The 16,689-nt window shown below is 50.3% G+C and overlaps 1 protein-coding gene across 17 annotated transcripts in view; it reads left to right on the top strand.

Annotated features, from left to right (window-relative positions):
* Positions 1–16,689, top strand: part of TCF20 (transcription factor 20) — a 184,688-nt gene that overhangs the window by 165,209 nt on the left and 2,790 nt on the right. For 8 of the 17 annotated variants that reach the window (XM_070599622.1, XM_070599617.1, XM_070599619.1 and 5 more), the window contains 3 exons: positions 2,471–2,564; positions 10,690–10,739; positions 11,831–11,957. In XM_070599622.1, the coding sequence (XP_070455723.1) occupies positions 2,471–2,564; positions 10,690–10,739; positions 11,831–11,914 (228 nt within the window). In that variant the 3' untranslated portion in view covers positions 11,915–11,957. Of the gene's footprint in view, positions 1–2,470; positions 2,565–10,689; positions 10,740–11,830; positions 12,065–16,689 lie in introns of those variants that run through there. The other 9 variants (XM_070599628.1, XM_070599624.1, XM_070599626.1 and 6 more) reach the window with 6 other exon arrangements.

Raw genomic sequence — 16,689 nt, 5'->3', positions numbered from 1 at the left:
TAACCTTATACGGCAGTGCCTCAAATGCTAGGGCCCTTCCTGCATCAATTAGGATATTTTGACTGCAAGTTACGAAACTAAGCTAAAAAGAGTTTTTTTTTCTTTAAAAAGGTCTCCTCCCCCAACAAGTCTGGCGATGGGGTGGTCTTGGGGTTGGTTAATTTAGTGCTCAACAGTGTCACAAGGATCCCAGTTCGCTTTATCCTGTCACTCTGCCGTCCTCAACAGGTTGGGCTTTGTCTTCAGAACTGTCTTCTCCTGGTGACAAGATGGTTGCAACAGATGCCATCCTCACAGAGGCTGAGTGAGAAAATGACCTATTCCTGCCTCTTGTCCCTCTTTAAGGGAGGTGAAACTTGTCCAGGAGCTCCTTTTCCTGTAGACTTTCCTACTAGAAATGCTTGGCACACCCGTTCTCAATTGGGATTCACCCCCCAGGGTGGAGAGGGCCTGGAGCACAAGCCCTCTGGATAGCTGACTACTGGGGGCTCTTTAGTAAGAAGTGGTATAGCAGGAATGGCTGCAGGTAGGCCCCTGACAGATCAGCCTCCTTTCATCCCCTCTGGTTAATGTTGAAACCTTTGTTCGGAAGGTGCTCTGTGGCACTGACAGAAGTAGATAAAGTTTAGGGCTGCCCGAAGTGCTGCCACTGTCCTTGGTTTACTCTAGGCCAGGTGATCTTTTATTTCTTGGCAAGAGTGTGAGGGCACATGGTAAACATTTCTGAGAGGAAGGCAAAGCTCTTGAAGGACTTGTCTTACAGCCTTGTTCTTGCCCCACATGTCCCTGCAGGAAGCTGGGGTGGTGGTCAGCTGGGTCAGCTCTGACCTGGAGCTCTGGCTTCCCCTTCTGGTGCTTCAGGCACCTCGTCTGTAGAGCAGGGGACGTTACAGGGCAGTATAAGGACTGGATGAGATATTCCACGTCAGTTGCATACAGTGACACCTGACGCATGGTGAGCTGCACTGTTCCCAGCATTATTGTGGTTTTACCCTCAGTATTGGCATAAGGGGGGCTTGATCTAGCTCCTTGTCATCTGCTCCTGCCTCAGTGGCCTGGAGGTATCCATTCCATAGCACCATCCAGGTGAGCTTCACTTCCACTCCTGCTGAGGCGTTCCTGACTGCTGGAGGCCTGTGAGCCACACTGACCCCCGAGAGGCTGCATCCGGGGCCTGCCTCTGTGTGGGAAGAGAGAGAGAAGGGCACCCTTTAGTCACTTTGTCCCAGGAAGGGTGCAGATGTGTGGCGGGGGCGGGGTGGGGGGGTGCCGTTCTACACAAATGTAACTGCTTAGGAAGCACTTTTACTTTCTTTTTCCTAGAATCAGGAGCAAGGGTCTGTACCCGCCAGGTAGCCTTACCTGGGTGTGCCTCGGCCACCAGAAGAGTCTGCATCCTTCCTCAGTAGGGCAATTGTGGTTGAATTTTACAACCGGTAGGCTGTAAGAGCACTGTGGAAAGCGAGTTCTTTCTCAGTTTGCCAAACAGCTGGAAGCAAGATGCTTTGTGGCCTGTCTCCCCTTGAGGAAACAAGGCAGGACTTTGTGCCTTGCACCTCTACAGCAATGTAGGACATGGCAGAGCTGAAGTTCTACTTAAGCGAGATCAGGTCTGGAAAGAAACTGCGTTTCACAGGCCTTTGTAACAGATGTTCCAGGTAGGCCTAAGAGCACTGTGGAAAGCGAGTTATTATCAATTATTAAGCTTATTGTTGATAAGACACATTTCTTATGCTGACAGTATTGAGCACGCACAGCAGCCATGTCATAGGGTGACAGAGATGTGCCCCACTTTAAGAACACCTGACCGTATAAGGAGGAGCATCTCAATTACAGAATAGTGTCTCACTTAGCCAGAAACTCATGGCAGGTTTCCTAGTGCATTTAAAATAGGATTTGTGTATAAAAATACCATTTGCACACAGGAGCCCATATTTTCTGAAAAGAGAAATATACTTGTATTGGACATTTGGGATAAGCAGAATAAAAATAAAATCTTACAAATATAAGAGCTGAAACCAAATTCCACTTTTAATTCTAAAAGGTTTATATATAACTTTACTATCTTACCCTCTCCCCGTCCGCCAGACTGCCACAGCAGAATAAACAGGCAAGAGCTATAGGCAGTTGAAGACAGCGGTGAGGAGTGAGGAGAGCACCGGCGAGCATGCGGGCCTGTGGACAGCGGGAACACCAGAAGCGGGCTGGCTGCCCCCCCCCCCCCCATCAGTGTTGTTCTGTTTCATTTATTTGTGAACGTTTGTGAGGCCTGGCATAAAACTTGCTGCTGAGTTCCTTCCATGGTGTGGTCACTGAGTGGCAGTTAGAAATTGACCGGCCCATCCTGCCACACAAACTGCTCTAAGCGCAGAGACGTGTGCTGAGGGCTGTCCGATGGGGTCTAGGGAAGGCCTGGAGGAGACAGGTGGATCTGCGATGCTGACATGCCTGACTTCTTCCTCCCTTCCAGAAATGTTCCCACTGCCAGGAGGCAGGCGCCACCTTGGGCTGCTACAACAAAGGCTGCTCCTTCCGCTACCATTACCCGTGTGCCATCGACGCAGGTAAGATGGGACCGCCGACCCCTGTCCAGAGCATCTGGAGGCTAGGACATCCACTTTGGTCCTCTTCCTTCTTCCCCATCTTTCTAGTTCTTTTTGTCTCTTCTGACCCTGTTCTGTTTGTAAATTCTAAAGGAACACAGAGGGGATAATAAAAAGGAGTGAAATGGGGTAATATTTGTAACTAACAGTTTTATTCATATATTTCACACATGATTCACCTATTTAAGTGTACAATTCAATGGTTTTTGGTATATTCACAGCACTGTACAACCGTCATCACAATAAATTTTAGAACATTTTCATTACCTCATAAACCCCTACTTGGTGGTGGTCACTCCCCCCCCCACCCTAGCCCCTGGCAGCCACTCATCTACTTTCTGTCTCTATGGACCCACCTATTGGGACGTTTCATGTAAGCTGAATCGTACAGTGGGTGGTCTTTGTGACTGGATTCTTTCACTTAGCATGATGTTTTTTAGGTTTATCAATGTTGCAGCATTTATCTAAAGTTCTTCATTTTTGTTGACAAACAATATTTGTAACAATATTGTAAGGACATACCATATTTTATTTATCATTCATCAGTTGATGCACATTTAGGTTGTTTCCACGTTTTGATTATTATGAATAATGCTGCTGTGAACTTTGACATGCAAGTGTTTGTGCAGACATAATGTTTTCAGTTCTCTTGGATATAAACCTAGGTGTGGAATTGCTGGGTCAAATGATAACTCTGTGTTTAACCTTTTGAGGAACTGTCCGACTGTTTTCCACAGTGGCCAAACCATTTACATCCGTCCAGCAGAGTATGAGGATTCTAATTTCTCCACATCCTCACCCACACGGGTTATTGTCTATCTTTTTGATTGCAGCCATCCCAGTGGGATGAAGTGGTATCTCATTGTGGTTTGATTTGCATTTCCCTGATGGCTAATGATGTTGAGCACCTTTGATGAAGTCTGGTTTATTTTTTCTTTTATTGCTTGTGCTTTTTTTTTGCTTGTTGCATTTTCGCATGTCTAAGAAACCGTTGCCTAATCCAAAATCACAAAGATTTGTGCCTGTATTTTCTCTAAGAGTTTTATAGTTTTATCCCTTCCACAGGTCTTTGACCCATTTTGAGTTAATTTTTATATGTGGTGTGAAGTAGAAGTCCAGTTCATTCTTTTCCATATGGATTCCAGTTGTCCCAGCACCGTTTGTAGAAAAGATTTTTCTTTCCTCATTCAATGATCTTGGCACCTTTATCAAAAACCAATTGACCATAAATGTGTAGGCTTATTTCTGGACTCTCTCTGGTACCACACTGCCCTGACTACCGCGGCTTTGTAGTAGATTTTAAAATTGGAAAATACGACTCCCCCAATTTTGTTCCTTTTTTCCAAGATTGTTTTGGCTGTTGTAGGTCCTTTGCCGTTCCATATGAATTTTAGCATCAGCTTGTCCATTTCTGCGAGAAACAGCCATTGACACTTTGGTGCGGATTGCACTGAATCTGTAGGTGAAGTTAGGGAGTACGGCCCTCCTAACAACAGTGTGTCTTCCAACCCGTGATCGTGGCATGTCTTTCCATTTAATTCAGTCTTTGATTTCTTTCAGCAGTGTTTTAGCATTTTCAGAGTCTAAGTTTTGCACTTCTTTTGTTAAATTTATTCCTAAGTATTTTATTATTTTTGATGCAGTTGTAAATAGAATTGTTTTCTTTATTTAATCTTCAGATTCTTCATTGTGAGTGCCTAGAAATACAATTGACTTGGGTATATTGATCTTGTATGCTGTAACTTTGCTCAACTCGTTGATTAGTTCTAATAATTTTTAGTGGATTTCTATGTACAAGATATGTCATGTGCACATAGTTTTACTTCTTCCTTTCCAATCAGATGCCTTTTATTTCTTTTTCTTGCTAATTGCCTGGGCTAGAACTTTCTTTTTTTTGAGGAAGATTAGCCCTGAGCTAACTGCTGCCAATCTTCCTCTTTTTCCTGAGGAAAACTGTCCCTGAGCTAACATCCGTGCCATCTTCCTCTACTTATGTGTGGGACGCCTAACCCAGCAGGGCTTTTGCCAAGCGGTGCCGTGTCTGCACGTGGGATCCGAATCGGCGAACCCTGGGCCACCGAGAAGTGGAACATGCGAACTTAACCGCTGCGCCACTGGGCCGGCCCTAGAACTTCTAGTATAATGTTGGGTAGAAGTGGCAAGAGCTGGCATCCGTGTGTTATTTCCAACCCATTAAATGTGATGATAGCTGTGGGGTTTTCATAGATGTTCTTGATGCAGCTCGGGAAGTTTCCTTCTCTTCCCAGTTTGTTGAGTGTTTTTATCCTGAAGAGGTGTTGCATTTTGTCAAACGTTTTTTCTATGTCTGTTGAGATGATCAGAGCAATGTTTTGTAGTTTGATAACTGTTGAAAGAAGGGAAACCTTTTGTCCAAGAAGTGTCACCGAATGAGTAATGCAGAAGACTCGAGTCCTGACCAGAGCTTCAGCAGCCTGGGCAAACCACAATCCTCTCCCTCTAGACTCTTGACTCCAGTGGCTGTTTTCACCAGTGACTCTTTGAGCACTAGCTGTTCCTAAGACCTTCACCCAGCTGCCCTCGTAATGCTTGCAGTCAGGAGGGAGGGAGAGAAAAATGGAAAGACAGATGAGAGTGCAGCAGTGGGCATGGTGCTTGTTGTCTCTGGGAGCCTCCTGGGTTCTGAGGGGGAAATGTGACCTTCTGCGGAGGCAGCCACTCCGACTCTGGGAGGCAGGGGTTGATTTGGATTTGGTGAGGAGGAGGCATGGCTGGGACAGCGGCATAAAGCACGGGGAGCGGGATCTGACCGGCGTGGACAGAATCTGAGCTCATCTTGACCACCCTTCCTTCCAGGGCGGTTGTTCAGCACTCCTGGCGTTTGTCCCCCTGCCTTTTACATCCTTCTCTTTGTCCCTCTGTCCCCGCCTCCCTCTTCTTTTCTTTCCCAGTTTATATAGGAGGAGCAGCTAAAAAGAACAAGAAAGGTACCAAGAGAGAATGCTTATGCCAAAGTTAGATTCCCATGAAAGTGTGTGTCTGCACGCACTGAAGGGCAGCTGGTGGCCAGGGTCCTGTTTGACCAGAGGGATGGTGGGGAGTGAAAAGAGAGCATTGAAGTGTCAGTTCCAGGAGTTGGGGTTGCAGTCTGTCCCTATGTTTTCTTTCTTCCCCTGATGTTTCCGCGTTGGGCCTGAGCAGTGCTTCACCCTGCCTTGTGGTCTCGCGTGTTCTGTGGGGCGCTCGTTAAGTCTCTCGAGAGCCAACCGTTGCCTTTTCTCGTATTCATGATATTGCCCTAGTTACATCAGAGTGTGTTGTTTTCTTTTCCTAGTTTGTCTTGTGGCTTTTAAGTGAAGATTTTTAAATATTAAGTTTGGGCTGTTGTCTGTAGGTTTTGTGTGGGGAATACTGTGAGAACTGCCTCTCGCCGTCAGCGGCTGGGTGAGGAGTGGCCTCCTGCACTGAGGCTCTGCTCGGAGCATCAGGCAAGCAGCAGGCAGGGAACCCCGGCACACTCCCTGTCTGTGCGCTGGGGCACCAGCCAGATCAGGGAGCAGGCTAACAGCCGCCTCCTCCGACAGTTTCTCAAGGGTTTGAGCAGTGCCGCTCGCTAGAGCTTCCTGCAAAGATGGGGATGTTCTAGGTCTGCACCCTGCAGTGCAGCAGCCGCAAGCCCTGTCTGACCATTGAGCACCTGAAATGTGGCTAGTAGGGATGAAGGACTGAATTTCTTCCTTTATTTTATTTAAACTTAGATTTACATAGCCGTGTGTGGCCAGCAGCGGGTCAGGCTCGGGCAGTAGGTTTGGGGTTCCTTGGGGAGGGCACAGGGCTTTTCCTCCTCTCTGATGGGGGCTTGCTGGTTCCGCCACCCCGCCCCGCCAGCAGGGAAGCAGGGGCTGCTTCATCCACTGAGGGTTAGTAAGAGAACGGTGTCGTCACTCTCTCTGTTTGAGCCTGTCTTGCGTGGCCTGCCCAGGGAAGTTGGTAACCTCTCTGTTGGGCAGAAGTTGGTGGCTGAGTACGCAGTGAGAGGGAGGCTTCCTGGTTCAGGGGGGCCAGGGTGGGGCCTTGGCCCTTGGCTTAGCTGCCGCATACTCTGCTCATCCTTGTGGAGAGCTGGGACCAAAGCAGCAGCTTCACAAGATGACTGTATCTTGGGCATTTGTCCGTCTTCTCGATGACCCAAGTCGCACTGACCCAGAGGCCTGCACCTCCGTGTGGGGATGGATGCATGTATTTATCCCACTCGGGCTTCTCAGGGATTCTGTTCTGTATGTGATGAATCTCTGTAGCCAGGAAAGGTGTTCATTGATTGACTTTCTTTCTAATTATAATAAAAATAAATCTCTGTGTTTAAGGGTCCCTTGTCTCTGTATAGAGTAAGGAACAATTTTAACATTTCCATCTCTGCCTTGCTGTCAACTGCCCAAACCTTTAGAGAGCTGTTGATGTCTAAGGGAAAACTTTTATTACGGGACACATCTCCATGGAAGCAGAATCTTTGTTTTATGAGTATTTGTGGCTCCTGCAGGCTTTTGCCCTACCTGATGCTGCCCCTACATTTGTGACATCATGGTTGGCTGTTTTGTGCTGCTTGGTATGTCACAGGCACACAGGATTTGCTCCAGGTGGGAAATGCAGTAATAAGAACATGAGCGCTGGTTTAAAAAAAAAAAGATTTAATGTATTTAATGCAACAAGCCACAACAATTAAGACCGAAGGAAAAAAGAGCTGTGGTAGCTCGTTAATAATTCCACTGTGCATAAAGGATCTTGCCTAGAGGGGATTTTTCTTTTACCCTCATGAAGAAACACAGCTGGGAATTTCACTTTCCACAGCCACTCCTGCAGCAGCGTTTTAAAGCTGCTCTCTCTCTTTGCAGACGTTGATCTTGCAGTAGTGGGTTTGGAGCCCTGCAAGGGTCATTATGAAACAACTGTTGGTCTGGCCTCTGCCTGGAGAGGCAGCCCTCGGCATCACAGAAACCAGTTCCAGGGCCTCACTCCTGTCCCATTACTCCCCTCCTTTGGCCCCAGGATCCTGAGGCTGCCCCTCAGCGAGGCGGGCTGAGGCTGGTGGGTCCCTGTGTCCCAGCCTGGATTTTGCACTCTAAGTCCTAGCTGTGGCTCTCAGGGAGATTGTAGGTGACCTGAAGACAGTGTCTGGGGCCTGGTAGATCTACAGGACATTACACCTACCTTCTCCTTTTCTGCCTCCTTGAGCTCACCATCCTCTCAAGTTGGGGTATATATGAAGGTGTTATGGGTATCTGAAGCTCCAAGCTTGTTATGAAGAACTCAGCAAAGCCCGCTCTGCCTTTAAGCTTAAAGAGAGAAATGAAAGTGGAATCCTCTTCTGGTTTGGATATTTGTGTCTGGAAGCCATCTTATTGACTAGACAACCTTGCGAGTCTTTTCCACCTTATGTGATGATCCAGCAGGCCATTTACTTTGACTTCACATGTGGAAGTGCTGAGCGGGCCCTCTGGACAGTGTAGGATATTGCCAGGGCCTGAAAGAAAACCATTTGAGAGACTGGCTAGCTGGCTGTGTGGGGCCAGCCACTGCGCCTGGCCGGAGACCCTAGAGAGGTTCTACTGTACTTCTTACCGCTCTCCGCTCTTCCCAGCCGGGACTGGTTCGAGGCAGCCAGAAGAGGCTCCCCGTGCCCTTCCGGGTGTCTAAGCTCTTTAGCTGCGGTTCTCGCCCCTGCCTGGAACGTGAATTGCAGTTCCTGATGGCCCGTGGATATTACAAGAACAGATGAGAGCATTTGTCTGCAGTGTTCCTGCATAGGAGGTCTTGCCAAAGGTGGACACTGTCTCTGGCAGATTTGTTAGGAGACTTCCGTTTCCAGAAGTACTTGGCATTAGTTCCAAGTTGCCTTAGAGTGTCCTTACATTGTTTTATTTCTTTTCTGCTTTTTAACTTAGAGGGAACATGTTTCCTAACTTTAGACTTTTTTTTTTTTTTTGAGGAAGATTAGCCCTGAGCTAACTACTGCCAATCATTCTCTTTTTGCTGAGGAAGACTGGCCCTGAGCTAACATCCATGCCCATCTTCCTCTACTTTATATGTGGGATGCCTACCACAGCATGGCTTTTGCCAAGTGGTGCCATGTCCACATCCGGGATCTGAACCAGTAAACCCCGGGCCGCCGAGAAGCGTAACGTGCACAGTTATCCGCTGCGCCACCGGGCCGGCCCCTAGACAAGTTTTACTGATGGTGCATCACTGCTGGTCACTGTTCTGTGGCTGTGAGGGGACTGAGCTACCTCTGCCTTTCTGATGGCACTGTTTCTAACTAACGTGGTCCCCCTCCTCATTTATGTAAACCCCTTGGCCTGGGCTGGCTGAGCCCCATGTGGGCTGTCCTATTTCTCTTTGGCCCACATCAGAGACTCTGCTGGCAGGCAGTGCTGCCAAAGCCCAGGTAAGGAGAAGGAGCTTCCCGGGAGCTCCAGTCGTCTGTCTCCTGCTGTTCATAAGCTCTCTGGCAGATTGGAGCAGCAGGAGCCTTGGTCACGCCATGTACTCGTGGGTTTTAAATTAACACATTTCATTTACTGCCATGCTATTTGCTTGCGGGGGTAGGGGGGGGCCACCGAGGTTAGCAGGACTTTCTGAATCCCTGTGCCCTGAGGCTTCCCTGGCGCACAGAGGGCTGCCGCACGCTCAGATATTCAGGGGCTCCAGAGGGGGGCAGTGACGCACAGGCTCGGGCACATCGTGCAAGGGCCTCTTTTGATTTGTTTAGGATGCAGAGGACCTCCAAAGTTCCATTTGTGTGTTCCCTTGCTTATTACTATTTCACATGAAACCTGTGGGTACACAGGCTGCTACTTGGGACCTCAGTTTAAACCTGAGTTAAATTGTAAATTGAACGAGGCTAAGTGCCACGGCTGCCTCTCGCCGTGGTGCCTGGGAGCTCTCTGAGAATGTGTGATCAATATTTATTAACATTCTGCCACCGCATCTTGCACCAGTGACCTGGCTGTCGGTCTCCAAGAGCTGCGATGTGCAGAGTGAACTCATTAATTACATTTCCTCACCCGGCTCCGTGCACGGCCATCGTGCATAGAGGCAGATTCACCTCCCTTCTGTCATCAAGGACGCTGTCACCATGTGAAAAGTTGGGATGAATCATTTTCCTCCAAGGATTAAAAGCCCCCTTGTGGGATTTCACTTTCCTCTGAAGCATTTAGCGTGGATTATGTAGCTCGTGTCAGGAGCTTCTCCTGTGTCTCCATGGCTTGTGGGGCAAAGGTGACAGTGGAGCTCTTGGGCCTGACCTCCTTTCTGTCTCAGACACGTGGCTCTTGACAGAGGAGAAGAGGTGCCTCCAGATTTAAAGTGTGTTCATGAGGAAGCTTTAGCTTGGGCATGTGGAATGAGCCTAGCCTAGAATCAAGGATTTTAAAGATAACATTATTGGAGATTGTTTTTGATTATTGAAATAAATAATATGGTATCATCATGAAAATACAGAAAAAAATAAAGAAAATTAAAATCACCTGTAATCTTACTACCCAAAGAGAACCATTGTTATATTTTGGTAGATTTCCTTTGTCGTTTTTTAATTTTTATTTATTTTTATGTATTTATTTTTGCTTGAGGAAGATTTGCCCTGAGCTAGCATCTGTGCCAGTCTTCCTCTTGTATGTGGGTCACCCCCACAGCACAGCTGCCAACGCATGGTATAGGTCTGCACCCAGGAACTGAACCTGGGCCGCCAAAGTGGAGTGTACCAAACTTAACCACTTGGCCACTAGCCTTGTTTTTTAATTCATATAAAACATTTTGATAAAATTAGGATTTTACTTGTACATTTGTGTATCTGGATTTTTCAGGCAATTTTGCTTCATGGGTGTTTCCCCAGACCGTTAACTATTTCAGAATGTTAATTTTTTAAGTGACTCATAGTCTGTCATGTTGAGGTAACATAGTTTATTTGAGGGTGTCTCTGATGTTTTCGTATTAGAAATCGTAGTGTGCGTGCCTCTCATCTCCAAGTCTGACCCTGTCCTGGCCAGTGCGGCCCTGCTCACCTCGGGCTGTGCCACACGCTGGCCGCACCTCACTGTCCCCTTCTGTCTTGCAGATTGTTTGCTGCATGAGGAGAACTTCTCGGTGAGGTGCCCCAAGCACAAGGTGAGTCAGAGCGCACAGAGCCTGTGCTCCTAGCAGGGTTGGGCGAGGGTCCCTGGGGCTCCTGAGAGACCTGAAGACCAGACATTTGAGGTCTGCGCCCTCGCGGTGGCCTCAGGCTGCTGCCTGGTCCTGGGAGGGTGCAGACGCGCCGCGGTGTTGGAGGAGGACCCGGCATGGGGGCGGGCACTCCATGTGGTATAGGGGCGCTGGGAGAAATGTGTCGGAGAGAAGGTGTTTGTTCACTACGAGAAATTAAAAGATCAAGCTCAATAAAACTACTGATTTCCACATTAGTTTACTGGAACCTCAGTTCACAGATTGGCGTGCGGTCAGACTGGTTGCAGGCCTTGATACATAAGCAAAGGCATTTTCCTACTGAAAGAAACAGAGTTGACCCAAGGTTGAGGGAAACTCACAGTCTCTTCTGGGTTTTACTTTAGCAGAAACGACCAGTGGCGTACAGAAGATGGGCTCCCGCCGCCTCACTTCCCAGTAGATTCTAGAGGTGGTCTCTTGGTCACCTCTCTTAGGAAAGGGTGGGAGATGCGGGGATGGCTGGTCTGTCTCTGAGATGCCCCTGTGCGTGGAGGGGAGGATCTGGAGACGGAGTCCCAGGAAGGATCGGGGTGGTAGAGACAGTCGCCGCCTGGAATTGCCTGCAGTGGCTGCTCTCTCCTCTGGCTGAGGTCACACTGACACCTGGTGGTCACTGGCCGCTCACAGTCTTCAACCTCCAGTTAGGGCCAGAAAGTACTAGAAGGATGTCGTTCTGACAGGTCTGCCTTCAAAACGCTTCTGAAATGCTTACTTGTGCTTTTCTTTAAAAATTATTTCCAGAGATGGATCTTAAGATCTTATAGTATTCTCTTTATTTTTTACTTAATTTACATGTTTTTATTTTTAAAACTTCCCTTTTTAATGGTCACGTTTTGCCTCAGAAATCCTGTCTGAATATCTCCTGTTTGTCATTCAGTACTGACTCTGCTTTTTCTTTCCTTTTCCATGTGCCATTCCTCTCCTCACCTCTGCCCTCCCTGACCCTCACTCCTTCTCTCCCTCCTGTCTTGCCTCCTTGGCTTTGCTGGCGTCAGCCTCCCCTCCCATGCCCTCTCCCCCCCTTGCAGAACAAGACAGCGAAAGGCAGCCTCAGCACAGAACAGTCGGAGCGGGGGTGAGGGGGCAGTGTGCTCGTGGGAATGGAAAGGACAGCAAGCACAGGTGAGTCGGGGCCGCCACCCTGCCAGGCTCCGAGGGGCGGCATGGCCTCTGCCCTCCCGCTCACCCCAGGCCAGCTGCACCACCAGCATTTAATCGTGTGGACTACCAACACCAGGTGGATAAAATGTTTTTCTGTTTGTTGCTTAGCTTCCAGAATATCTGTAGAAAGGTAGTGTGGGGCCTTAAAACTATCCCGTTGCCCACTGGGGTGCAAGGTGACTGTTCCACAGTCATGCCGTGTGCGTGGTGTTGCTGAAGGCAGAATGCAGCTGGCTTCCCAACGGACCCTCTGGGGCAGGGGCACTTCTGCCCGCAGCCCTCCCTCTTTCCCCATCTCAGAAAGGCTTCTGGCCAGAGGTCTCTTCTTTTTAATTTACTCCATATCTGTAAAGCTTATGGTGAGTTTTCCTTTGAAAAACAAAAAGTTCCCCAAGTTTTGTTATTTGAAATCTTTTTTTCCCCCAGTACTGTGAAGGATTCCTTTTCTCAGAAGTACAAAGGGAAGGAAAATCCCCTCAAAGATTTAGTAGACTTTAGCATCCGATTTAATTTTACTCTTAAAAATCTCCAGAGATTGAGTTGTGCTTTTGTGAGTGTGTCTGTGGCCTCGTGATCAGGGCTGGCGGCATGTGTCTATGAAAGCAGGATTATAGGACTTAGGTCTCCACTGCTCCCTGCTGGCCTCTCCACTCTCCCTGCCCACCCTGAGCCACTGAGGGATGAGGACAATGAATGGTAAAGAGGAGAAAAAGAAAACCAACACGTGACTTGGGGCGCTTGCTCCTCCAGCGTGGGTGGGAGACCAGTTGTCTCAGAAATGCTCGTGAAGGGATTATTTCTCCTTAAATGAAGGGCTTCCGTGTGTACTCCAGGTGTCTGCCACCCCCACACAGGTGTGCTAGACGTGGCCCTTTCAGGCAGCACCATATCCCAGTTGAGTCTCTGGAATGTTCCCTTCCCCCTTCTTACAACCAGGGGGTTTCCACCTTTCTCTGGAATACCTAACAGTAATTTGAGGAAAACATAGAATTCATCTCAGAATGTGGCAGTGTTTCTCCTATGAGAAGTCATTTGTTTCTTAGGTGGATCCTGGTACTGACTTCAGAGGATGACCATCTGCTCCACCATGTGACAAGTCTGGGGGGCCTCTGGGGGCTTACATGTTTTCCTGAGGGGGCTGTCAAGTGAGGACTTCACAGTCCTGCTTTTCCCTCTGGCCCTTCCAGGGAGTGAGGTTGGGAGTGGAAGGAGCAGAGCAGGACAGGCGCTGGGCCACAGGAGCCACGTGAGCAAATGCAGCCCTGTCGACTTCAGCAACAGTGGTCTTTGGATTTCTGGAACCCACTGGGGTCCCCTGACTCCTGCACCCCTTTCCTGCTGAGCAGCCGTCAGAGAGAGACAGCCTTTTGAGTGGCTTTTCAAGAACGTTTCTGATGGCCCTTCTGCATGTCCTTGGGCTTGACTGTGTCCCTGTGCCTGGGCCAGCTCTGCCACCTTGCTGTTGATTCCTCTGCCTGGCCCAGGCGGTTGGCCTTGCTCTGTAGGGACCACAGTGAAACTCCTCGAAGTGTCCTGAGAGACCTGGTTAAGGAAAGAAGTGTTTGTTGTTCAGTGTCTTTTGGTTTTGTCCTGGAGTTCCAGCTTGTGACTGAGAAACAGGAAGTCTGGGCCCTGAGCCTGGTGGGCACATCTCCTCTCGGAAGCTTCAGTTGCGTTCATCATATCCTCTCCTCTCTACCCATTCCTGGGCCTGCAGCTGACAGAGCTCAGCTCTTGAGTGGAGCGATAAGCTTCGTTAGTCGTTCCTCGGAACGTTGGCTTACTGCTCCTGTTTATACAAATGGAACCGAAGCCCCGAGTGAGTAAGTCATACAGGGTAGTTTCAAGTCTGTTAAGGTCGGACCATTCACCTCTCGGCAGGTAAGGATGGACACACTCCATCCAGTCTTAGCCACCTGAAACGTTTTTCTTCACATGCTGTCCGCGTGAGGCTGACCCTCGACCTGGTTTCTCAGTTCAGCAGTCTTGTGGAGGGCGGTCGCCATCCTTGAGGCACAGGGGCCCTGCCAGCCCTCTGCACGTTGTGCAGAGCCCCAGTGATCAGGGACAGGCACAGCCCCTACCCTAAAGGGGCATGAAATTCATCTCAGGTCCATGCTGGGGACAGAGAGCCACCGTCACTGGGTATCCCCACAAGGCGGGGAAGGGACCGAATGTACACGTGAGTCCTGCTTCCTCGTGCCCCACTATCTCACACAGAGTGGTGTGGAAAGTGCTGTGTGACCAGGGTCAGGCCACTTAATGTCTCTGTTCTTCAATTTCTTCTTCTGTAAAAAGGAATAACAACAGCCAACCTTGTGAGGATGCCTTTAAGAGATGTCGCTAACACACCCAGTACAGCCTGGCATGGGGCGAGGCGGCCAGTGTTGGGCTGCGCCTCTCACAGCTTGCTGGTCTGCCGTGCACAGCGGGAGTGGAGGGGTCAAGGCTGCAGCCTGGACCCTGCAACTGCCCTGTCCAGCAGCAAATCCCAGGCTGGGGGCTAGGAGGTAACGAGTTCTGACCCCTGCCGCCCTCCCCGCAGCATGTGACTTACCTGGCATTTGTCCCTCACCAGGCCAGCAATGCCAGAGAGGAGAGGTCCTTGACGAGGAAGCAGTGTGGCAGGCCTGTGGTTGCTGCCTGCTCTCTCCTTGTGTTGCTGTCATCTCACTGGCTCCGTATGGCTGGTGGGCAGGGCTCTGACAGCAGAACCCTGTCTTCCGTTCTTGTCCTGTAGTAAACCAGGAGGCCCCGCTCCCCCGCCAGGCCCCCTGACCCAGTGAGCGGGAGCAGTAACCTCCCTCTGGCTGCTGCTGTGTCCTGGGGGCAGGAGGATGCCCCCTGTACACAGCAGCCTACTTGCCCTGGAGCTGGGCCTCCCCGAGTAGCTTCTGTGGATGGAATGTCACGTGGGAGCCATCACACAGCCCGCCTGTGTATGAACAGGTGTCGTGTCCTGCAGGCTGGGGCAGGGGAAGGCCTGGGCTTACACCTCTGGAGCAGAACTAGACTCTGTCCCCTTCCCTGCACCCCCTCCTCAGCACAGGCCAGTGCGGCTGCCACAGCCGCCTCCTCGGTGCCTCCGCGCACTGCTGCTCTGCTCGGACCCCTGCTTCTCAGTAGCCAAGCACGGTCCTCAGCAAAGCTCCCTCCAGTCCTCTCTCCTCTACTTCAGAGGTTCTCATCTCATTTAGAGTCAAGGCCGGACTCCTCACCATGCCTCCGAAGGCCTGTGGAAGTCTCTGGCGAGGCTCTCCAGGCTCCCCGCCTCCTTCAGCTCCTCGGAGCTGGGGCTTCCTCCCTCTGGGCTCTCACGCTGGCGGCGCCCGGGGCCCAGAGCACTCTGTCTCTCCATCTTCATGTGACAGGCTCCATCTCATCTCTGGGTCTCAGCTTCAATGTCATTTCCTTGGGGGGCCTTTCCTTCTGAGTCACTGTCTATCCTGCCCCCCGCCCCACTCTGCAGCCTTCCCCAGCATCAGCACAATTTCGAATCATTGGTTTGCTTGTTTTCTGCCTCTCCCCTAGACTGTCTACTCTGTGAGGACGGGAACTGTGTCTGTCTTTGCCCCATTGTGCCGTAGCCCAGAGCAGACACCCAGTGGTGCTGAGGGAGTCTGTGTGAAGGGGGTGCGTGCGCCCCAGAGAGGAAAGTCTTCTCTGACCCTGACTGTGCCCTAGATCGGGACAGATTCAGAACGAGATCCGCTCCCACCGCCTCTCCCAGGAGGAAGCACAGGTGTATTTTGGAGATGAGGACCGTCCCCTGGCCAGGTTGGGTGGGGCTGGGGTGGTGGATTCCTGCTGTGGCTGGAGAAGTCAGGCTTGGTGTGTGCTGTGGAAGGATACAAAGCACAGCCTTGGCCTGGCCCAGGTTCAGGGCACAGAGGTGATGCTGAAGGGGAGTGGGGAGGAGGGTGGGAGCATGACAGAGAAGGAGGGACTGTTGGAAGGCTTTGGCCCAAGATGAAGCCCTGTTCATCAGCAGCTGAGCATCTATATACTTTTTAAAGAGAAGACTGAAAATCCTCAGCACAGAGTGGCTGCTGGTTCACTCAGCTGGCACTGGTGCGGCTGGCATAGCGTCTGCTCCCTGGCTCTCTGCCCGAGGCACTGCCGTGTCCCCTGCAGTTGGACAGGACCGCGCAGCAAAGGAGGCTCAAAGCCAAGGTCCCTGGGGCCTGGGCAGAAGAGTTTTGCTGGATGTGAGCCCTGGTCCCACCTCCAACTAGCATGCAGTTTTGGGACACGTGTGTCATTTCCCCAGCTTCAATAACCTAATCTCCAAGATATGGGGGTCACGCCTCTCGGGGTTATTCTGAAATAACATCTCTGAGCTCCTAGCCTAGTGTCTGGCACAAAGTAGGTACTAAAGAATTTTCTTCCTATTCTACCTACTGAAGGAACAAGTTTTTAGAAGTAACTGAGAAGTTAGGTCCCATTGCATTCAGGGTATTGTGTATTGAGGCTAGTCTAATATCAGACCCTGGGGAAGGGTCCTGTTGGGAAGGCTGGAAGGTAGAACCCAAGGTGAGAGGTGCTGACAGGCCTCCCTGGACCACCAGGCACCCCTGTGGCACTGAGGGAGGGGTCTGTGGTCAGCAGGGGGCAGAGCCCACAGGCCAGGCAGACCCCGGGTGCCGAGACGTGCTTCATTCTAGGTGTAGGCCTGCTATTCTGAGTAACGAGC

The sequence above is a fragment of the Equus przewalskii genome, chromosome 29 (assembly GCF_037783145.1).
Source record: "Equus przewalskii isolate Varuska chromosome 29, EquPr2, whole genome shotgun sequence".
Classification (NCBI taxonomy): domain Eukaryota; kingdom Metazoa; phylum Chordata; class Mammalia; order Perissodactyla; family Equidae; genus Equus; species Equus przewalskii.
The sequence above is the reverse complement of the archived record's forward strand: the minus strand, read 5'-3'. Positions and strand labels throughout refer to the sequence as shown.